At 45.6% G+C, this 23,956-nt stretch overlaps 1 protein-coding gene across 3 annotated transcripts in view; it reads right to left on the reverse strand.

Annotated features, from left to right (window-relative positions):
* FSD2 (fibronectin type III and SPRY domain containing 2) overlaps positions 1 to 23,956 on the reverse strand; it is a 46,568-nt gene that overhangs the window by 14,243 nt on the left and 8,369 nt on the right. For all 3 annotated transcript variants that reach the window (XM_082448666.1, XM_082448665.1, XM_082448667.1), the window contains exons 2-10: positions 15,810 to 16,524; positions 15,564 to 15,659; positions 13,649 to 13,879; positions 12,258 to 12,280; positions 11,116 to 11,237; positions 8,949 to 9,104; positions 6,412 to 6,546; positions 5,521 to 5,671; positions 2,702 to 2,835 (exon numbers count right to left, since the gene is read on the reverse strand). In XM_082448666.1, the coding sequence (XP_082304792.1) occupies positions 2,702 to 2,835; positions 5,521 to 5,671; positions 6,412 to 6,546; positions 8,949 to 9,104; positions 11,116 to 11,237; positions 12,258 to 12,280; positions 13,649 to 13,879; positions 15,564 to 15,659; positions 15,810 to 16,454 (1,693 nt within the window). In that variant the 5' untranslated portion in view covers positions 16,455 to 16,524. The remainder of the gene's footprint in view (positions 1 to 2,701; positions 2,836 to 5,520; positions 5,672 to 6,411; positions 6,547 to 8,948; positions 9,105 to 11,115; positions 11,238 to 12,257; positions 12,281 to 13,648; positions 13,880 to 15,563; positions 15,660 to 15,809; positions 16,525 to 23,956) is intronic.

A 23,956-nucleotide genomic window follows, 5' to 3' on the forward strand; every position in this document is an offset into this window, starting at 1 on the left:
CAGACACATCCCCCCACCAACAGCCAGTCACTCTGCTTTCTCCACATTGCGCTCCATGCGGGCCGAGGCTTCACCACGCGTGGCCGGCTTAGCTTCCCGCACGATACACGTGAGCCTGGACTTTGCGTGGTAATGACCCTCATGCTAATAATGGTGGCGGTTAACATGTGTTGGGGGTTACTGTGCGTCTAGTACTGAGCTAAGCGGTAACTCTTATCTCATTCACTCCTTACGAGTACCCAGGGGTTAGTATTTCCATCTTGTAGAGTAGAAAACTGAGGTGCAGGGTGGTTGAGGAGTCAGCTGGCAGATGACAGAACTCAAATTCGAACCCCAAGCCCCTCTGATTCCAGTGGCTGTGCCCTTAAATGGGAGGCTGTAAATACCTGCTGGTGAACAGGAATTTCTAACCTACTTGCCAAGGGGAATAGCAATTGAGGGAATTCTTAACGATCAATTTGACAAAGGTTAGCAAAATTCCACATTCAACTTTCAATTAGGGCAGCTAGGGAGAGGAAGGAGATTGTAACCATCTCCAAATCATGGTTAAAACAAAGCACATCAAAAGTACCGGACTTCCCTGGTGGCGCAGTGGTTGAGAATCTGCCTGCCGATGCAGGGGACACGGGTTTGAGCCCTGGTCTGGGAAGATCCCACATGCTGCGGAGCAACTGGGCCCGTGAGCCACAACTACTGAGCCTGCGCGTCTGGAGCCTGTGCTCTGCAACAAGAGAGGCCACGATAGTGAGAGGCCTGCGCACCGCGATGAGGAGTGGCCCCGCTTAACGCAACTGGAGAAAGCCCTCGCACAGAAACGAAGACCCAACGTAGTCATAAATAAATAAATAATTAATTAATTAAAAATGAATATCTGCTTATTAAAAAAAATAAAAAGGTACCGAATGGGTTTAATAAGAAATTAGTTTTTAAAAAAATCCTTTGTTTAGGGACATAGTAACTCATTCTCCATCATTGTCTCTTAGTCAAGCTCCTCAGCTCCCATTCTGTCATGTTCATTGCTTCAAATTCTACTTCAAGCCTCGCCACAAGCTGTCCACATTTTTTTTATTTTCTTTTTTGGCTGCATTGGGTCTTCGTTGCTGTGTGCGGGCTTTCTCTAGTTGCAACGAGCGGGGGCTACTCTTTGTTGCAGTGCACAGGCTTCTCATTGTGGTGCCTTCTCTTGTTGCAGAGCACGGGCTCTAGGCGTGCGGGCTTCAGTAGTTGTGGCTCACGGGCTCTAGAGTGCAGGCTCAGTAGTTGTGGTGCACGGGCTTAGTTGCTCCGTGGCATGTGGGATCTTCCCGGATCAGGGATCAAACCTGTGTCCCCTTCATTGGTGGGCAGATTCTTAACCACTGCACCACCAGGGAAGCCCCAAGCTGTCCACATTTATTTCCACAATTCGATGCTGCTGGAAATTTCATTTGCTACCTGAGCGGACGGACCAGGGGGAGGCAGGTTCCCACCTTGTAGCTGACAGGCATGGCCCTTACTGCCTGCTCTCTAGGCCTAAACAAGGATCGTTTTTTGAACAGATAGATATGTCTTTTGCCGATTCATGTTTATTTAAGTTTTTTGTAAATACACTCTTAACAAATTATTTGAACAAAGGAATTCAGAGACAACAATAACCAAGGGCTGGCTGTACCTTTTGCTCTGTTCTCTTTTATCGAAACAGCCAGAATTTGACATTTCAAAACACCAAGTCAGCACAAGAAATTAGAAATGCCAGTCAACCAAAGGAAAGTTCCATCACAATATAAAAGAAAAACCTGAGTCCTAATCCCAGCCCTAACCCCTACCGCCTTCGGCAGCCATGTAACTTGTTTTTCGCATCTCTGTGGAAGGAACATAAGTGGGGACTAATCGCATACCTTTCCTCCTGGTATTGGAAATGAGGACAAAATGATCCTACATCCCTCAGTGAAAGATCCCAGCCAAAGGAACGATGTCCCCTGAGCCCTGGGCCCAGGCTCCCTCCTTCTGATTCTTACCTGCTTGTCACCCAGTCTGCAGCTGGCCTGAGCTGGGCTTGCTCTGTGAGGTGTGGGAAGAGCCACCTGGCTTTAGCGCACCTTAGCAAAGCTCAGAACCCAGAGCCGTGGCAGTGCTGGGATAGCAGGAGATGCATGGAATGTTTCTAGTGATATCTCTGCTGACTCAGGACTTGAACATGAGATGTGACACTTCTATGATGTGCTGATGGCAAGTGCGGGGGTGGGGGGGGAGCTGGACGTGGATGTGGGCACCCACTAAGGCATCTGGAGCTACTTTGGGCCTGTGGGTAAGGAGATGTTTGGGCCGATAGCAGGGAGATAATCCATGGCCCATGGCTTTTCCTGGGAGTTTCATAAAGACCACGTCCCAGGGGTGGTGTTCAGCCTGTGTGAAATGTGGTTTCTGGGCCACCCAGGTCCAGTGTGACAAGCCTCTAGCCCACCTGAAGGGCATGGAGAAAAACCCTGAGTTCTAATGCTTGCTCAGCCACCCCATTGCTGTATGACTTGGGCCTTTGGTCTCCCCTTCTGTAAAATGGGACCCCAGAGCTTTGATCACCCCTGAGCCCCTTCCCAGCCTGATTTGCCATGTGTTCATATCAGTGAACATTTATCTATTTAACAATGAAGTCATAGCAGCCCTGGGTCTGCCACAAGGGGGTCACTTTGCTCCCAGAAAGTATGCGGCGGGGGTCACAGACCTGTGGTGTGGACTGTAGTGGGCTCGCTCCTTGCGCTGGGGCCCCCCACGTTGAGGGCTCGCACGTAGATGGTGTAGCTCTGCCGGGGCTGTAGCTGCACTAGGCACTCGCAGGTGGGGATGCCCACAACAGACCTGGGCAAGGAGGCAGCTGAAGTCACCCTGGGGCCGGGGCAGCCAGGCCCAAGCACCAGACCTCCCTTTCAAAGCAGGGATTTTTTAACTCCCCCCATCGCCGCCCCTGTCCTCTGACCTCCAGCAGCGGTGCAGGCAGGAGTGTTGACCCCCTCAGTGCTCCCTCCCACTCAGGTCCACTTTTCTCATTTCTTTGTATCCCTTCTGTCTGTGGCTCTCTCCCCTCCAAGCTCCCCACCCCTTGTCCCAGGCACCTTGTCTAACGCTGCATGGCGGGGGCATGCATGCAGTTGAATCCAGTGTGTCTCAGTCTGTCTGGTAGGGCCACAACCCACAACCTCTCTGAGGGCAGGGGTCAAGTACCACTTACGTAAGCACAGCGCTGGGCCCCTAGCAGGCTCTCAGTCTGTGTTTATGAACAAATGATCTGGCTAGAGCTGAAAGGCCCACAGAAGCCCACTGCTATTAACCTCTTTGAGGGCAGCTACCTACTGGGAATAATCCAATTTATGTAAGTGGTACAATACAGGATTACAAGCCCATGGTTGCCACTGTCTGTACTCCTGCAGCTGCCAACCCCATTTCAGTTCAGTGGGAAAGAGAAGCCTTCAGGGTGATGCCCATTTACAGATACAATACCCACACCTGGCGAGGCCAGGATGTCCAGGTCACTCTGAGGCTATAGCTCTGGCCAGAGGGGCACTTTTACATATTCATTCCATCAGTATTTTTTATTTTATTTATTTATTTGGTTACGCTGGGTCTTAGTTGCGGCAGGCGGGCTCCTTAGTTGCAGCTCGCTGGCTCCTTAGTTGCGGCTCAAGGGCTCCTTAGTTGTGGCATGCAAACTCTGAATTGCGGCATGCAAGTGGGATCTAGTTCCCTGACCAGGGGTCGAACCCTGGCCCCTGCATTGGGAGTGCAGAGTCTTAACCACTGCACCACCAGGGAAGTCCCTTCATTCAATAAGTATTAACTAAACACCTTAGGTTCCAGAGACTGTATAGGGAGGCCCTAGGGAAAACGAATGTAGTTCCTGCCCTCATAGAGCTTACAGTCTAGAAGAGAGGCATTTCTCAAGCCATCACTGGAAGAAACATAAGATGGTAACCATGACAAGTTGCCAGTGTACTATGGAAGGTATAGTAGGGGAGAGGTGACTTTTGAGCTGAACTCTGAAGAATGATGAGGAGGTAATTGGATAAAAAGAGAATAGAAGAGTCTCCTACATAGAAGAAGCATGTGCAAAGGCCCTGTGGCAGGAAGAAGCGTGGAAAGTAGGAGGAACTAAAATATGACCAATGTGGTTGGGACCGGAGGAGGAGGGCAAGCTGGTGTGGTTAACCTGGAGAGGCAGGAAGGGGCCAGAGCCTGTGAAGGAATTTTGTCTTTTCTCCAGAGCAACAGGATGCCATGATTAGGTTTATACTAGGAGAGTCAGCACCATCCCAGATCACCTAGGTCACTGACCAGCCTTCTGATGACCCCAATCATAATGGGCTTGTCCCAGGTATCAGGCGCCCTTAAAGTATCAGCACAAGTTGCAAAGGAAATCCAAACCATTCAGGTGGCCAGACCACTGGACTCACTGCCCTGCTTCTGAGGATCCCCAGAAGTAGATCACCAAGGTCAGCAGCCCTGATGTGCTTGTGGACGTATGGATTCTACCTGGGGCAAATGGGTGGGTGGGATAGATGGCCAGGGCCCAAGCCCTGAATTTAGCATGGAAGAATCTGTTGACACCAAACCCCTCTCTTCCGTTTCTCCAGAGCTGGGTAGGTACACAGCAGGGCAGCCCCTGGGACTTGGTGGCTGGTGCCGGGCTGCCTGGTTCATTCCCCTTCCACAAGCTTCTGCACTGCCTGGTTGTAACCCAGAGGTACATCCATGTTTCCTCCACTGTACACAGCTGTAGATTCGTAGGATCTGCAGGCCCTTGTGGTCACTGAGTCCAGCCCTCTTTTATCTGTGAACCCCTCCAGATCTCTGCCAACCAAAGGGGAATGTGAGCCTCCAGACAGCCTTCTACCATGGACACGATGTTCTTTGTACACTGAAATCTAATCTCTTTCACTTCTGCCTCTCACAGTTCTCTCTACTTCTTAAATTCCAGCCAGGCGGGTCTCCTGGTTCCTCCAGTACAGGAAGCTCACGCCTGCCCAGGGGCCAGGTGCTGCCTCCATCCACTGTCTCAGGCCTCAGCCCTTCCCATGCATCAGGTCTCAGTTCAGACGTCTACTCTATCCAAAGTAAGCCCCCACCTCCACCGCATTCCCTATTTCATTGAGTTTCTTTTCCCTTCATAGCACTGTGTATTTTAAGCATTTGTTTTCTTGGTTTTGGTTTATTTCCCCCGACTCAGCTGTCAGCTCTGTAAGGGTGGGGAATTTGCCTGTCTGGTTCACCAACGCCCAGGCACCACCTATGCTCTCAATACTTGTTGAATGAATGATGGTAAACCTTGGTTGGGCTAAGAAAGCAAACCTGACATTTACCCTTTATTCACTCATCCATCATTCACCTTCAATGGTAGCATTCCAGCTATTTCTCACAAAAATAAGCAACCTAAAATTAGGGTTCCTGTGTGTCACAAATTCTGACCTTCTCTCCAGACTCCACACATTTCCTAAGCTGTGTCACTGTGTCAAGGCCTCTCGTGCCCAGCCAATGCCCCTCATGACTCACTCAGTTACGCCCGAGGCTCCCGGCGTTTCTGCCTGGGTCAACTCCACCGTGTATGAGTCCACAGGATTCAGGTTCCCAGACTCCCAGCAGATCAGCGCAGCCTCTTCACAGCTCCTTATCTCTTTGCTTTTTATAATGGGGGGACAAGGTGCTAAATGCAGGGGGAAGGGAGAGATGAACAAACCTGTTCACATCCAGCCCTGTGGTCCAGAGCATGGGCAGACATCGCAAGCACTCTCTTCCTACAAGAGATTCAGTGCAATAGAAAGCTATAGACTGAACATCTGTGTCCCCATCCAAATTCATATGGTGAAACCTCTTCCCCACTGTGATGGTATCTGGAGTCTTTGAGAAGTGATTAGGTCATGAGGGTCAAAGGGGTTTATTATACAAGAGAACCCAGTGAGCTCCCTTGCCCCTTTCTGCCATGTGAGGACACAGCAAAAAAGACAGTTGCCTCTGAACCAGGAAGGGTCCTCACCAGACACTGAATCTGCTGGCACCTTGATCTTGGACTTCCCAGCCTCCAGAACCATGAGAAATAAATTTCTGTTGTTTATAAGCCACCCAATCTGTAGTATTCTGTTATAACAGCCCAAATGGACTGAGACACCAGGGAATCCCTTTCAGATGTTCCTGGAATGGAGGATGGTTGCAAGGTTCAAATGGTACTGTGTCCAAGAGCAGTACTTTTTGATATTTTGAGACCAGCTGTGAGAAATTGTCCCTGCCATATCAGGCATATAGATTTGGTGTATTAAATGAAAGAAAAAAATGCAAAGCTATTTCTGCCCTTCCAAGTGAAATCAAGAGCCCTGCCACGTCAAGAAAGCCGTGACTCTGTGTCCCCTTCAGTGAAGGTCCTGCTACAGAAACAAATGGCCCCCTTACCTGTTATGTACACTGCACGCTCACTGGCGGGGCTGAGGCCAGCCCTGTTCTGAGCTGTGACCAAAAATTCATACTGGGTATTTGGCACAAGGTTTGTCACTGAGCAATATGTTTCTTTGACCGTCATCGTAAACGCTGGGGAAAAAATAAAGACAAGAATTCAACCCTAAAATAGGCCAACTGGCTCCAAGTTCATTGTGCTGTAATCTATTTCCCCTGTAATGGATACAGAACTGGCCACCAATTCCTCCCATCTGTGTATGCATGCCCCTCGGCAGCGTGACTCGGCTGATCCTTCCATTGAGAGGTCTGGTCTTTCCCACTATGCCTTGAAGTTGGGCTTAACCATGTGACTTGCTTTGACCAATGGGACTATAGCAAACATGGTACGAACAGAGATTTGGGAGGTGCTGGTGCACAGGGGCCTTGTCCTCTTCCTGCCAGGAATACTTCCACTTCCATGGGAACAACCTTCAGCCAGCCTCCTGGAGGATGAGATCACATGGACAGAGGCCTCAGCCGTTGCAGCTGAGGCCCTAGACATATAAGCAAGGCCATCCTAGCCCATCCAGCCCTACCAAGCTGACCCAGACCAGAAGAACTGTCCAGCCAATTCATAGAATTATAATACATCATAAATGCCATTATTTTTAAATTTTATTTATTTATTTATTTATTTTGGCTGTGCCGGGTCTTAGCTGCAGCACACAGGATCTTCGTTGTGGCACACGGGCTTCTTAGTTGTGGCATGCAAACTCTTGGATAAATGTCATTTTAAAAATTGAAGTACCTTTGATTTACAATATTAGTTTCAGGTGTACAACATAATGATTCAATACTTTTATAGATCATACTCCAGTTAAAGTTATTATAAAATATTGGATATATTTCCTGTGCTGTACAATATAGCCTTGTAGCTTATTTATTTTATACATAGTAGTTTGTACCTCTGAATTTCCTACCCCTGTTCTGCCCCTCCCAACAAATGAATGAATATAAATATTTGTCATTTTTAGCCAATATGTTGTGTACATGTGTGTGTTTGGGGGTGTTGTTACACAGCAAAAGCTAACTGATACACGTCCAAACATCCCCAGACTCTTGAAAGGCAGTAATAAGTCATTAATCCACTCTCTGATATCAGTTCCTTTATAACAAAGTGATCCATTAAAGATCTTTATTGATCCCCAGGACAAAGCCCTAACACAATGGCCTCTTCTGCAGAGGGTGCCAGCAGGGTTGATTTGTGGCAAAAACTGACTGATCGATCAGATCTGACTTTTTGGTCCTCAATCTCCCTTTTCAAATCTCCCCTTCCCCCGGCCCCCCTCACGCCCTCTTTAATCCTTACTCTGACCACCCTCACTCTCCCTCATCATTGCTTAAACTTACTTTTCTCAAGGATTCCCATTCCTTACAAATCCCTGGGCAGATAAACCATCCTCACCTTCGGCACATAGAACCCTCCACCTGTGTGACCCGGTACAAGGAGAAAAGCTCTGGGCAGGGAGCCTGCGGACTTGATTCTCATCCTGGTTCTGCCGTAACTCACGGTGTCCCCACAGACAGCTCATTTCTCTCTAGGTCCCAGATTACTCATCCATAAAATGGAGATCCAGCAATCTCACTCTGACCCCATGCACACAGAACAGGCCCTACCAGGCTGGCCCTAATCCCTGATTCCTTCAGATGCTCAACTGGGGCTCCTCTGCTCTCTCTCTCTTTTTTTTTTTTTGGCTGCTCCATGCGGCCTGTGGGACCTTAGTTCCCCAACCAGGGATCGAACCCATGCCCCCCTGCATTGGGAGCATGGAGTCTTAACCACTGGACCACCAGGGAAGTCCCCTCCTCTGCTCTCTTGACTCTCCCTTCTCAATAGGAGACTGGCTTATCTACTATGGTGGGTAGGCAGATATCTCAGCCCTAACCCCGGGCCTGCCAGCTCCATTTCCCTGGGAAGAGGATGGGCCAAGAGCTGCCCACAGTGGAGGCTGGGGGCCATTCCCAGCAGCTGGCTCCATCTGGGAATGTGGATCAGATCAAGAGCAGCCCTCCCAGGCTGCAGAACCCCCCTCAGCCCCCATGGGAGTCTGCAGACTAACCCTCCAGATTCTCCCAACACAGGGTTGCTCTGAGGAGAGCCAGCCCGCGCTCACATGCTGGGACGGGCTAGAGCCCAGCCAGTCCAGCTGGGCCTCTTCAAGGAGGGGTGTCCCCACCCCTCTTGCACACAGTGCAGCCAGAGACTTATCCCAAGGACAACTCTGACCCAACAGCGGTAGATACACTCCACATACCTTAGCCTGGCCTTGTGATCCTCCCCAGTCAGGCCCCAACTTGCCTTCCTATTCCTTTCTGCCATGCTCACCTGCCTGCATCCCATCCTCTGTGTAGTTCCCAGATCGAGACAGCTCCAAGGAGCCAGGTGTGCAGGTTCATCCCATCTCTACCTTCCCAACCTCCAGGAAGGCAGGGCCCTGGCCTCTGAGGGGCCTTAGCTGTTCTGGAGCGTGGTTCTGTTCCTGGCAGAGCCTCACCTGCTCCATCCTTCCGAGGCGAGCTGTCCTGCACTGGCCAGTAGGATAGCTGATAGCTCTCTATGGTGTCATCAGAGTATAAGCTCCAGCACACTCGGACTGAGGAACTTGTGGCTGAGTTGGGGGCCTGTGGGTTTATCACTGGAGCAGAAGGAGCTAGAAAAGGAAAACAGAGAAAAACAAAAACAAATGAGGAGCCTTAAGTAGAGGTATGGATTGGGAATGGCCCCTTTTACAGGACAACCGATCCCTCAATGCATCCTTGGGCTTTGGAGGTGGAAGAGGCAGCCCAGAGTGGACAGGGATGGGAAGGCCAAACCCCCCAACCGTGAGCCTGAAGCAACTGGTATGTCCATTCCTGCTTTGACCAATCCACACAAGCTAGAGGAGGTGGGGTTGGTGACAGCGATTCAGGCTGGGGTATGGTTTGTAAGTCCTGACCTAGGGATGGGTCCTCTGACCCTTCCACGCCATCCAAAGAGGCAGGACAGCCAGGACCACAGCACTGCTGCCCTCAGCCCTGGAGTGAACAGAGGAGTGAAAGAAGCCTTCAACAGGGATGCCTTGCTTTTTCTGGGGGACCCATCCAACAACCGTCTCCTTCATTATGATGAGAGAAGATTGGGTTTGGCCAAATTGTGCTTTTCAGAACCAACTTCTTTAGAGTCCATCTACTGAGTTAATTCTTTTCTTCTCTGTAGGTTAATATTTCTGCCTCCCCCAGCCCCACACAGGCTCACCCACAACCAAGAAACACTCCTTGTTTTTCTTCCATAATTCTTCTCCAATGGCAGCACCTCCCTCCATCCCAAGCTTTCAAGAACATCCTTATTTTCAAATTCTGAAATTGTTCAGTCCAGGTAAGACTTAAAGGAATGAACTCAGCCTTTCCTTGCTGGTTGGGGGCTGGAAGACCCTAACATGACAAAGGTGAGAAGAGAAAGAACATGTTATCTCCACATGGTGGAGTTCAAGATGCACAGAAGATGCCCTTCTATACCCTGCAGAGAACAGCCCCGTTAGGGGATGCAGTAAGAAGAGGGATGGCTCCAGGTGGAAGCAGGAGGGTGATGGTCTACATGGGACCTGGACGCAGGAGGGTGATGAAAAATCTCCATGTTTCTCAAGTGCTGACTTGGGCGATAGTGCCTTTCCTTCCAAAAGACTGGGCCTGATTACTTGGGCAACACCATCCCTAGACCATCCAAAGGACTTCATAGCTCAGTGAAATCTCCCCTTGACCCAGTGAGTCTAAGAATGGCCTCCAAGATTTATAATTAAGGACATTCATTGCAGTATGGTTTATAATGGTGAAAAACCTAGAAACGTCTTGGCATCCAACAGTTGAGGATTAAGTAAACAGATTAAGGTATATAGCCATCAGAGTGATGTTGTAGAAGACTTTATCAGTGTGAGAAAATATTCATCACAATTGTTTTGCTAAAAAAAAGCAGATTACAAAACAGAATAATTCCATTTTTATTTTTAAAAAATCTGTATAAAGGAAAAACCCAAAATGATATACAAAACATTGTTCAGAATGTTGCTGGGTGTTGGTGAGAAAGGAAATGTGAGCAATCAATAAAAGCTAAATTGTAGTATTCTTAAAAATAAGTTATCACAATAAGATTTTTAAGAGCTACCTGGCACCATGTGACGTGCTGTACATACATTACCTTATTTATTTCCCACCATGTCCCCATGAGTCATGATTATGTCCATTTTACAGACAAGGAAACCAAGGCTCAGAGAGGTTAGGTAAGTTGTCCAGGGTCACACAGCTAGGAAGTAGCAGGGCTGGGATTCTCATCAGCTCCATAGGATTCCAAAGCCCATCTCTTAACCCTATGCTAAAAACAACCAACTGGGAGGAACATATATACAACAGTCGAGAAAATAAAATTTGGGATACTTGCTTGGAGTAAATTAGGCTTTCTGGGGCCAGATGTTGGCACCCTGGAGAGTGAGGGTGGGTATTTACCCCAGGAAGGTCAGCCTCTGTTTTCACCCTTACAAGCCATAAGGACAAAACCATGAAGCTCATGCAGCTGGTGGGGGGAAAATGCCTGTTTCTAAATCTTTATGATTTTTTTTTAGCCATCAAAGTTTCTAACTCAAAGCTCAGGGAAACCAGTGTGAAGTATGCACACAAGTGAGATATACGCACCTGGGATGGTGTTAATGGAGCCCATAAGCTCCTCCACATCAGAGAAGTCCAAGGTCTGGTCTTCAAATTCAGGCTGCGCCGAGATTTCCACATCTGTTTTTGTTTTCAGGAATTTTCCGAGTCTGTGGGTATAAAAAGACACACTAACGAGAATGGAGGGGCATTCTCCTCGGGGGTCACTAGTGATAAGCAATGAGGGCCTCTTGGCTGAACTTTTATTTCCTTATTTTAACATGCTGCGGGCTGCCTTCTGGCATCGCTTCAGTGACTGACCTACGAGGTCACCCACGGGGATGGGCGAGTTGGTTCACGCCTTTGAGGAGAGGAGAAGGGGTGGGGTCATGTCAGAGGGTAGGGGGCGGGAGGATGTCCACCTACGAGCCCCTGATCCACACCTTCTGGAAGATCCTCCGATGCTGACCTGGGAGTTCCCACCCCACATCACCCCAGGCCCCAAAGACATACAGCCTCTCTGGGGCTCCCTCTCCACATGGTCAAGGGCCCTCAAGTCGATGACCATGGACCGGGGCTCTGGGTCTTCTGCGCCTGCTCCTGGCCATCACAGGGTTTGTAAGTAGCAGAGGCACAATTTGTAACCATGTCTGTCTTTTGCCAAAACTCATGCTCTTAACCCTTATATTATTAAGCTTCAGTGTTCGTGTTGCTTTACAGACATTGTCTGATTTTATTCCCATAAAGCTATCCCTGTTTGTAGGTAAGGAAGGTGGGTCCTAGACTGGTTGGACTTGCCCAAGGTCATGGGGGTAGCAGGATTTAAACTCCAGTCTGACTCTATAACGTGCATGCTTTCCGCAGCACACAGTCTGGGTCCTGGCCCAGCTGGGGGATGCTGGGGATGATCTCTGTTCCTCTTGGTGAAAGGAAGGGCTCAGAGAGGAAATCTGACCCTGGGCTTGCAGGCTAGGCCTCATCATATGCTCCCTTCCAGCTCTGAGATTCTAAGATTTGGTACTAGAGGGTCCTTGTGATCCCATACTGTCCTTCCAAAGCCAGTGCTATTTACTCGTAGGGGCAGACACAAAAGCTGAAACTGGGACCATATAACCAAGTGGAACTGATATCTAGTTGGATATCTAGAGGTAAACCGAAAAAGAAAATACATGTCAGAACAAAAGTATTACCTGTCAGTCATAGCCACAGCGTCCTAAAAAGAAGAGAAAAAATATTGAATTGAATTTGGAAATAAGTTTCTTTTTCAAACAATATAATAATATAAACATATGTTAAAACTCGGAAATGAGTAAAAGAGAAAAATCAGCCATGTCCCATGCCCTAACAAAAATGACTCTTATGACACCTGTATAGTTTCTTCCCATTAACATTATGTGAGCACTTTCCAGGTTACAGATGGTCTTCTGGATCATCAATTTGAAAGACCGTGTAGCAGTTCATTGAATAGGAACTCCATCGTTCACTCTACTGTTGGACATTTTGGTTGTTTCCAATTTCTCACCGTCATAAATAACAGAGACAACGTCTTCATATATATCACTTTCTCTACATTCTGGATTATGTCACTGAGCTACAGTGATATTGAGGAACCATTGGTTCAAAAGGTCTGAGTAGTACTGAGGGCTCTGATGGTGCCTGCCCACCTGCTGTCCAGCTTGGGTCACAGCTCCCTCGCCACCCCAAGCACGGCAGGAAGGAGGCGCTGTTGGGCTTGGAAGGACCACTGTGGCGTGGCCAATGTAAAGGCCGTATTTGGTAACTAGGAAGCTCTGGAGGCTGAGGGCCCCTCCCTCACATCCTGGACCCCACTGCTGCCCCATATTCCTGTGGGACTTTGTAAAGAAAGCAGACCCCATCTCTGAGCTTGAAATTCCCACAGTCTGGCTACATGGGGACTTGGGGTCAAATTGAAGTGGATTTCAAGAGTATCAAGAGATGGATTTTTCTTTTTTTTTTTGCATGTCTGAGCTTATGAAGTGAGATGTATAATGGCTGCACTTGTAACTGGGAAACAGGAGGTGCCTTGTTAGCCTAGAGATCTTTCTCCCCAGACCTCCAGGAGGCTGTCTGAGATGGCCAGAAAAGTCTCAGAGCACTGTTTTTTGTTTGTTTTGTTTTTTTGTTTTTGTTTGTTTTAATTTTTGGCTGTGGCATGTGGGATCTTAGTTCCCCAACCAGGGATAGAACCCGTGCCCCCTGCATTGGAAGGCGGAGTCTTAACCATTGGACCCCCGGGGAAGTCCCCTCAGAGCACCATTTTTGCCCCACTTCACGAAGAGGGCACAAATCTTTGGGTAACCAGGACAGAGGAACAAAGACTCTGGTGTTAGCTGAGCAATGGTGGCGGGAAGGGTCAGCTGTGTATGAGCCTGCTCAGCCACTCATGGCGAAGCTGTGCAGAGAGACGAAGGATGTATCATGGTGATACATCCAGTGGAATCAAATGGATGCTGACCGTGAAAGTTGGTTCCAACATCTCCAGGCAGAGAGGGGACAATCTAACCTACTCTAATCATAATTGTCATTTCAGTTCATTATTTCATTTCACTTCATTACTGACCTTAATGAAATCAACTTTCTCTTCATGACACATCTCCTCTATTGTTTCCATCAGTTCTTTGCAGGTTTCAAGATTTTCTCCACAGCTGACCAGCTGTCCATACAAGGCTTCCAGCTTCTCTTTTTTTTTCTCCCCTAGAGCTTGTATTTTTTCTTCATATTTTTGAGCAAGTGTTTCCAAGATCTCATTGTAATGTGACTCAAAGTTTTTTTCTTGTCTTCCAAAATTCTCCTGCAAGAAATAGTTGATCTCAGCCATCATTTCACTGCATGTATGTTGACTACAGAGTTATTTGGGGCATGAAAATGTATCTATCCAGAGATGTTTTAGTCCCTCCCTGTTGTCTTCACATCGCTTGCCAGGGTGCTGAGGTGGACAAAAGGGTATCTAGGACCAGGAGTATCTAGAACCCCAGCAATAATCTTAACAAGAATTACTGCTTTCTCTGCTGGCCGCATTTTGCAATCCTCTTCCCCATACCCCACCCACTTCTGTTATAGCCACCTCCCATCACCATGACAACGGACCAGGAAGATTGCCAGTGATGAGTCAGCCTGCCACTGGAACTTTGGACCTTAACATGGAAATGTCTTCCCTGGGAGAATCCCACCTGTCTTTCCCTCCTGAGCTCTCAACATCTTGTGACACTCACCTCCACTCCCTGATGCTTGGACTATACAAACATCAGGATCACACAGATTCTCATATCAACTAAGAAAAAGATGCAGGGGAAGGGGAATAAGCCGGGTGCTGCTGCCTAATAGATGAGGAAAGGCAGGAAGGAAGAGAGAGGGTTGTGCCAGTACTTAATCCTGGAACGCAGTGGATGAGAAACATTAATTAAAGCATATCAAATCCTGGTCCCCCTAAATTAGATTGGAAGCCCAGGAGAGCTCTGTGAGTTCTGATTTATACCATCCTTATTAGATAACAGAGACATTTCCAAAGAAGAGGCTCTTATCAATCATTCAGGGAGTATTTACTGAGCACCTATTGTGTACACATTCTAAGACTTGCTCAGAATGGTGGAAGAGAGGGAAAAGCAGTAGGTGACCCCCACCAGTGTTGAGTGTAAAAGGAAGAGCTTAGAGTCCTCACTGAGGGTGAAGCTGCTCTGATCTGAGCGTGAGCTGGCAGTACAGAGGGTAGGGAGTTCTGTCCTGGCTGTTGTATACTTGCCCTCCTACCACCCACCACCCTATGCTTAGATGTGGAAGGGCTTCTTGTCCCTTCTCTGTACCTTCCATAGGGAATTAGTGGAATAGCTGCCCTCCCTTTTAAGATTGGGGGTGGGGAGGAAAGTCTAGCTTCACGGGACGGGGGCCCAGGGCTTAGTTCATTCATATGAGTTGCTCCTGTTGATACAATCTGAGGCTGCATTAATAGAATGAGAACATCCACATGAAGAGAGGGGTCACAGGAAGTCCTCTGGTCCTTATTTCTGGGCTACCTCATCTGGATGGCTAGGTTGCATGCTGGCATCACAGCAGTAGACTTCATACCTACTAGGCACACCCAGGGGACCATGACATGTTTGGTGACAGGCACAGAAACTTATTGATCTTGTGAGAAATAGGTAACAGCCGAGGAAAAGAACACTTATCAATGACAGGATGGGTGTCTTGCAATGCCTTATCAGGCTGGCCCATGAAAGAGTCCTACCTTGTCATAGGACCAGAGCTATAAAGACACCGAAGACCCAGCCCATGAGAGCTAATAGTTCAGCAGGGAATGCTGCCAGGTAATCAGTTCCACAGGTACGTGCCCACTGTGCTACGGGAGGGCAGAAAGAGGGGTGAGGGAAGAGGAGCAGTACTGACACCATATGTTCCAAGAAAACAGATTCCCTAACTCATACCAGACACAGCTGATGGAAGCAATGAGTATCTGACTGGGTCATCAAGCGTGCTCTTACCTCCACAGTGATGAAAACCTCCTCCAAGTGACTTGCAAAATTTTCCATCTCAATAATCTGCTTTTCCAATTTGTACATGTTTTTGTGAATTTCATCCTATCAAACAAAGGATCCCAAGAAGACATTAATGCTATGTTTTCTCTCTCTCTCTCTTTTGTAGAAGGCATTTTAGATTTATTCCCTGCCTACATACTTGAGATTCAAATGCAATATCAAGAGAAAGGAGAACTAAGGCGATCTATTTACCTTGGCACTTTCCAGTGCTTTACTGAGCGGGGTCACCTCGTGCTCCTTGTGCTCATCAAAAACCTTCTCCGATGCTCTTATTGGAGTTTTGCAAGTGACACAGAAGACATCGGCAGCTTCTTCCTCGTCCTCCTCCTCTGGGATAACGTAGCACTCATACTCCTCACTGGCATGGCCGTGGGTGTACCTATAGGCTTCCCGCAAGTCCTGGCACTGGCCTGCCGAGCCCCATGCCCCGAAGCCCAGGTCTTCAGCCTTAGCAGCCTCACCACTAAGTCTCCAGTCTCTCTGCTCCCTCAGTGGCTCTCTCCCCATCATCATATAAGGAGGATATTCTGAAACCTCTATTCTGGGCATGCTTTCGTCAATAAACTCATCTCCTAATTCGTGATCATCTTCAAGTCCATACAGATGGACAAGTTCATCCACTTCCTCTCCAAGGTCTCTCTGAGCCTTCCCTTTCATGGGCTCTCTTGGCTCATTGGTCATTTCGGCTTGAACTACTTCTCTTCTCATCTGAGTGTCTTCTTCTGGGAAGATCTGCAGTCTGTCTTCAGAGTCGTACAGATCTGTGTGATGAAAGTGGAAGTCCTTGGCAGCAGCGGGCCTGCCCAGCCCTGGTGCCTCCCCCGCCTCCCCCTCCATCGTAGCTCTGGGCAGCACTTCTGCACAAGCAGGATTCTTCCTGGACAGTTCTTAGTGGATACCCTGGATCCTAGAACACAAAACCCTATTTATGAGAAGGTCGTTGCAGTAGATGGTCATTAGATTGGGCTCAACTTATTCACAATTAAAAAAAAAAAAGTCATCTGAGCAGCTCAGTTGTAGTTTCACTTTAAACAATCTGTAAAGAAAGATTTGCTTTCTACAGGAGGATGGGCTTCCTAAGCTTAAAAGAGACAGGAGAAATTATGAAAAAAGAAAAACAAACATAAATTGATTTGACTAACAAATGACCTCTATACATTGAAAAAACCTAAAAATCTCAAAAGGCAAAATAATAGGAAGTGTTTCAGGCAATTATTATTAAACAAATTATATGAATTAATTGAAAAGAAAAATCTCATGTTCATGCCCTGATTTTATATACTTGTATCTATCAATAAACATTGTGATACTTGAAAAAAAAAAAATCTCAGTAGGTTACTGAGCAATGAGAATTTACAAAATAATTTCTTTTGCATATAATATTACTTGTACAAAAACATTTGGAAAATAGTTCGTCCTTATGAGTAACAGAGAACAAATAAGTCGATGCCATTTTGCCTTTTGATACCCAAGGCTGGGTAAGGGTCCAGTGAAGTGAGTACTCTTACATGTTGTTGGTTAGAAGATGCATGGCCCCACCTTTCTGGAAAACAAGTGTGACAGCATGGATCAAGAGCCTTAAAAATGTTCACACTCTTTAACCTAACAGTCCTCTTCCAGGACCCTAAGGAAAAAATCTCAAATACAGTGGAAAAAATTATTTCTATATAAAAATGTCCACCAAAACCTTTTTTTATAATAGCCAAAAAAAATTGTAAAGCCCTAACGATTAGGAGAATGGTTAAGTAAAGTAGGATATGTACACCCTGTAGAATATAATGTAGCTTTTAAAATACTAGGGAGAGCAAATGATAGCTTGGAAAAAGACTTACTATATGATACTAAGTAAAATAAACAGAGTACTCTATGTATAGACTATGAGGTCCACTATTTTAATGGAGGTACACAAAATCTAGAAAGAAATAATAATAGTAGCAGTAAATACAATATTAGTAGTAGCTACCACATATTGAGCACTTACTGTGTGCTTTTTCTGTGATAGGCAGTTTATTTTACTTTATTTTATTTTTTAGCTTTTTTTTTTTTTTTTTTTTGGCCACACAGCATGTGGGATCTTAGTTCCCAGACCAGGGTTCGCACCTGCACCCCATGCATTTAACCCCTGGACCACCAGGGAAGTCCCTGTGCTAGGCAGTTTATATACATTCTTCTATGTGGTAGGCACTACTGTTATCCCCATTTTACAGATGAGGAAACAGTGGCTCCGAGAGGGTATCTTATGCAAGGTCAATGGCTAGTTAGTTGTTGAACTGGGATTTGAACCTTAGTGTGTGTGGCGGCCATAAGACTGTGCCTCGCAGATATCCAACTATAGAGGCCACAGATATCCAACTGACCAGGGGCTTTGGCTACACTCTGAAAGCCATCGTCACATTTGCACGGAGGACATGCTTCCTGTGGGCGTCTTCCATCCAATGACAAAGTGTAGCAGGGACACTAAGGCAGATCCATTTCTGATTGACACAAAACTACTCTGGAGGCAAATCTTGGCTGGAGGACTCCTTGACAGTCTTGCCAAACCTTTCTTAGAGGACATGGCAGGTTAGGATGATTCCTCAAAACCCTCCTTCCTTCTCTCCTTCACTCGGGGTCAGACTTGCATCATGGTCTGACAGCTCTCTCAGCCTTTCCCATCTTCCTCCCGTTTTTATCTCATACAAGAGTTTCCCCTAATCAAATTATTGTATATCTAATCTCATCTGGTGCCTGCTTCTCGGAGGACCTTGATGAACACTGTCTGTTGGACTATAAAGTCCTTGCTTGCTTCTCGGCACAGAACTGCCATTATGTTATATTATTTTTTGGTAATAGTTCAACTGATGCATAACTCACATAACATACAACTCACCTGTTTAAAGTGTATAAATCAATGGTTTTTTAGTATAGTCACAAAAATGAGCAATGATCACCACAGTCAATTTTAGACCATTTTCATCACCTCAAAAAGAAACTCTGCATCCGTTAGCTATCACCACCCACACTCCCTCATTTCCACTAGCCCTAAGCAACCACGAATCTATTTTCTGTCTCTACTGATTTTCCTATTTGGACATTTCATGTAAATGGAATTGTATGATATGTGGTCTTTTGTGACCAGCTTCTTTCTTAGCGTAATGTTTTCAAGGTTCATCCAGGTTGTAGCATATGTCAGTACTTCATTTCTTCTTAGGGCTGAATAATATTCTACTGTATGGATATATCATATTTTGTTTATTCATCAGGTGATTTGCACTGTTTCCCATTTCATTTGGGTTGATTTCACCTTTTGGTTATTATAAATAATGCTGCTAAAATATTTGTGTACAAGTTTTTGTGTGCATATATGTTTTCATCTCCCTTGGGTATATACCTAGGAGTGGGATTGCTGGGTCAAACGGTAACTCTGTTTAACGTTCTGAGGAATTGCCAAACTGTTTTCCAAAGTGGCTGTACCATTTTACATTCCTACCGGCATTGTATGAAGGCTCTGACTTCTCCACATCCCTGTCAACACTTATTATCGATTTTTTTTATTATATCGTGAAGGCACAGGTGAGCCAGGTTGTCAAGCAGGTGAGCAAAGAGAGTTGGAAGCATTATGCAGGCATAAGGAGGACCAGCAGAAAGTGGTCACCAGGCCTCATGAGAGACCCTCAGCCAGAATCATTCAGATGAGCTGCTCTCAGATTCTTGACCCTCAGAAACCATGCAAGACAATAAATGTTTATTGTTTTAAGCTACTAAATTTTGGAATAAATTGTTATGCAGCAATAGACAACCAATACACTGTCCCAGCCTAAAATAACCTTTTTTCCCTCTTAATACCATTCTCTCCCTCCTTTTTTTTTTTTTTCCACATTTGGGCTTCTCCAAAGGGTAGCAGTTAAACTATTGATCTTCAGACTATGGCATCTGTACATAAAAACTTTCCAGGGGTTACACGGACATGGATAGTTTTAAGAGTATCAGTTTCCAGATGTCCAGCATAATATTTAATCTTTCCCAGAGCTGCTCTGCCTGGAAATAAGCCAGCAGTCGAGGCTTCCTGCTGGTTATCTTTTCACAATAGCCCTTCTTTTTTTTTTTTTTAATAATTTTTTTAATTTAGTTATTTTTGGCTGCGTTGGGTCTTCGTTGCTGCACACACGCTTTCTCTAGTTGCAGCGAGCGAGGGCTACTCTTCATTGCGGTGCGCAGGCTTCTCATTGCAGTGGCTTCTCTTGTTGCGGAGCACGGGCTCGAGGCGCGCGGGCTTCAGTAGTTGTGGCGCACAGGCTCAGTTGCTCTGCGGCATGTGGGATCTTCCTGGACCAGGGCTGGAACCCGTGTCCCTTGCATTGGCAGGCGGATTCTTAACTACTGCGCCACCCAATAGCCCTTCTTTTTATTAGAAAAGTAAAACTATACCTCTCACTCATCCTGAATATTACATTACACTGTAAGATTTCGTTGCTTTGGAATTTTAAAACCTCCAGTGGGCTAAATGAAGGGACAATTTGAAATATTGGTATCAATGTTGAGAGAGTGAATGACATTATCGAATGGGTAAGAAATTTTTTTGTTAAGCTGAGTGGTTTCCAGTTCTTTGCTTTCAACAAAATTGAAGGACGATCTAATCAAGTGTCAGCTGATACATGATTAAAAGTGATTTTTCGTGATATATTACTATGTAATTTTTGGCATGCATTTCAGAAAGATTTCAAAGAACTGAATGGCATTGCTATAAAAAGGCAGTTTCCTTTTCCATCTACTTCTGTAGGTGAGCAAGTCTGCTCAGTGCTTACATCTACAATATGAAAAATAGAAAGACAATTGACACTAATTCCTGTTGCATTTTAGAATATACCATTTTCATCCACGGATACACAAATTAACTTAAAAAAAAAAAAGGAAAAAGCCCCATCTGCTTCATCAAGAAATGCATTTCCATTTTACTTTTTTTTGTTTAATAATTATTTGTCAAAATGTGTAATGTATTATGTTATTTTGCTTACATACAACTAAAAGTTGTATTGATAAATTAATCCAGAAGAAAAAAGAGGTTGCTATTTAGAGACTTATAATTCTAGGAAAATAAGGAAAAAAATGTAAATCTCAGGTCATAGATGTATTTTTTTTTGTAGAGAAATATCACAGATGATCAATGAAAGACTTTCTAAGCATAGAGAAATAATACATTAGGACAAAATTCTTCTGAGAAGTGAAATGGAAATACTAGCTCAGGAGGAAAAAGAACAATGTAAAATTTCTAATGTTTTAGAAGAGGTCTTGCATTTTTAAAGATAATTGAGGAAGGATATCAAATTGCTATAGCATTTAAGACTCCACTGAATAAATTTAAAAAGGCTATAAAATAGTTTTATTTGAATATGTGAATATTTATAATATGCCACAAAGGATATCTTTTGCAATCATTTATACTTTATAAAATAATAGCTTTATTAAGACATAATTAAGTTACCGTAGAGTTCACCCTTTTGAAGTTTATAATTTAGTATTTTTAGTATACTTACAGAGTTGTGCATCCATCACCACTAATTCCAGAACACTTTCATCACCCCAAACGAAACCCCATAACCAGCAGTCACTCCCCATTACCTACTCCTTCAGCCCCTGATAACTAGTAATCTACTTTTTGTCCCCAGCATTTGCCTGTTCTGGACATTTCATATAAATGGAATCCTATAATATGTGATTTTGGTATCTGGCTTTTTTCATTGAGTTTAATGTTTTCCAGGTTCATCCATGTTGTAGAACATATTCTTTTAATACCTGAATAGTATTTCATTGTAGGAATATACCATATTTTGTTTATCCATTCATCAATTGATGGATACATGGGTTGTTTCCACTTTTTTGGCTATTATGAAAAATGCTGCTCTTAACATCCATGTACAAGTTTTTGTGTGGACATATGTTTTCATTTCTCTTGGGTATATTCTGAGGAGTGGAATTGCTGGGTAACATGGTAACTCTATGATTAACCTTTTGAGAAACTGCCAAAGTCTTGTCCAAAGTGGCTGCACCGTTTTTGCATTCTTATCACCAGTGTATAAGGGTTTCAGTTTCTCCATGTCCTCATCAACACTTGTTTTGTCTATCTTTTGGATTACGCCATTCTAGTAGACATAAAGTAGTATCTCATTGTGGTTTTGATCTGCATTTCCCAGATGCCTAATCATGTAGGGCATTTTTCATGCATATACTGCCATTTGTATATCTTCTTTGGAGAAATGTCTATTTAAATCCATTGTCCATTGTGATGGGTGATTTTATGTGTCAACTTGGCTGAGCCACCATATCTAGATATTTGGTCAAACATTAATATTACTAAACTCTTCCAACATAACACATATGCAATAAGGTTTTGAGGAAAAGAACAAAGGAAAAAACTTTTTTTTAAAAGGAATCTGATTCACTTTGTTATAAAGCAGAAACACACCATTGTAAAGCAATTATACTCCAATAAAGATGTTATAAAAAAACCATAATGGAAATGAATATGAAAAAGAATATATATGTATAACGAACCATTTTGCTGTACAGTAGACATTAACACAACATTGTAAATCAATTATACTTCAATAAAATAAAATTTTAAAATTATTTATTTATTTATTTTTGGCTGCATTGGGTCTTCGTTGCTGCTTGCGGTCTTTCTCTAGTTGCAGAGAGCGGGGGCTACTCTTCGTTGTGGTTTGCAGGCTTCTCACTGTGGTGGCTTCTCTTGTTGCAGAGCATGGGCTCTAGTTGCGTAGGCTCTAGTAGTCGTGACCCACGGGCTTAGTTGCTCCGCGGCATGTGGGATCTTCCCGGACCAGGGATCGAACCTGTGTCCCCTGCATTGGCAGGCGGATTCTTAACCACTGCGCCACCAGGGAAGCCCAGCAAAAACATTTTTAAAGCTACAGTTCAGCACTTTTTCTCCCTAGCCATAACTTTTATGATCCAAACAGCTTCTCTTAATTTCCATTTCTGGGGTCAAAGCCAGCAGCCAGCTGTTTGTCTAACTACTCGCTCTGCAGTTGTGCACAGAAATCAGGTTCAGTGGCTGCCCCTAACGACTTTGCTTATCTTTCTGCAATGAGGGACTTTGTGACCTTCGCTGAGAGACTGTCCTTTCAATAACCATTCTAAAGCTATATAATAAAAAAATGCCATTCATTTTTCTTTCCATTATTTCCACTTTTGATTGCTTTTAATTAATTAATTTATTTCTAAGTTCTGGGTTTTATTTATTTATTTATTTAGGCCATGCCGTGCAGCATGTATCTTATTCCCCGACCAGGGATCAAACCTGTGCCCCCTGCATTGGAAGCGTGGAGTCTTAACTACTGTACCGCCATGATAGTCCTGATTGCCTTTTCAATATAACATTTCTGACAGCCTAATTGTGAAATCCATGGACACTGCCCTGAGCTCTCTTGACTGCTCTGTGTCATTCAATCCTATTTGCCCTCCCTTCTCCCCTGGCTCAGCTGTGATCTCCTCCCAGGCCACTGCCTGCTGGAATCTTTGCTGACTCCCTCCCTCAGCTGCTCCTCACACGCTGCTATTCCCCAGGCTTCCATCTAGTTCCTCCTCTCACTCTCCACCGGCTCCGGGTGATCTCAGCCACGCTCACAGCTTCCACGTCCCCTTCTCTGAAAATGGCTCCAAACCCTTGTCTCTGGCCCTCATCTCCCCCCAGGTGGAGGCAGAGCTTTAGAGGAGCAGCTGCCTTCCTTTTTTGGGGGGGGGGTGTCGGCGTGCAGCATGTGGGATCTTAGTCCCCTACCCGGGATCGAGCCTACACCCCCTGTATTGGAAGCGTGGAGTCTGAACCACTGGACCGCCAGGGAAGTCCTGCAGCTGCCTTCCTGAACAGCCCGTCACCTCAAACTTGACACCCCCAGGTGTTGTTACCTGTCACGTTCTCTTCTTTCTACTTTGATGTGCGGTGTGATATCCACCCTCTCAAGCCACACACCTGTGACCGTCTCTATAGACCACTCTAGAAGATGTCTGGAGACCCCGTTGCCTTGGTAGACGTCCAGAGAGCCCACTTTCTTCAGCCTCTCTGCACACTGGCCTTTAGTGTCTGTGAGGTCCTGAACTGATTCTCTGGGTCCCAGTCCGCTCCTTGGACATTCCTGCTATAGGCCTTCAGTTTCATCCTTGTTTCTCAGCCTCTGTCTGCAGAGACTCAGCTTTTCTACCCATGCCCTTAGGGAAAAGAACTTGGCCGTGCATCCAAGGCTGGTCAGAAGCGACACTTTGCCCTGTTGGTCCAGACCTCCGTCCTCACTCCTGGAGACAGCCAGCCAGGCTCCTCTTGCTGCCTGCCCCCAGGCACTCCG

The sequence above is a fragment of the Balaenoptera physalus genome (assembly GCF_965194825.1).
Source record: "Balaenoptera physalus genome assembly, chromosome: 2".
Classification (NCBI taxonomy): domain Eukaryota; kingdom Metazoa; phylum Chordata; class Mammalia; order Artiodactyla; family Balaenopteridae; genus Balaenoptera; species Balaenoptera physalus.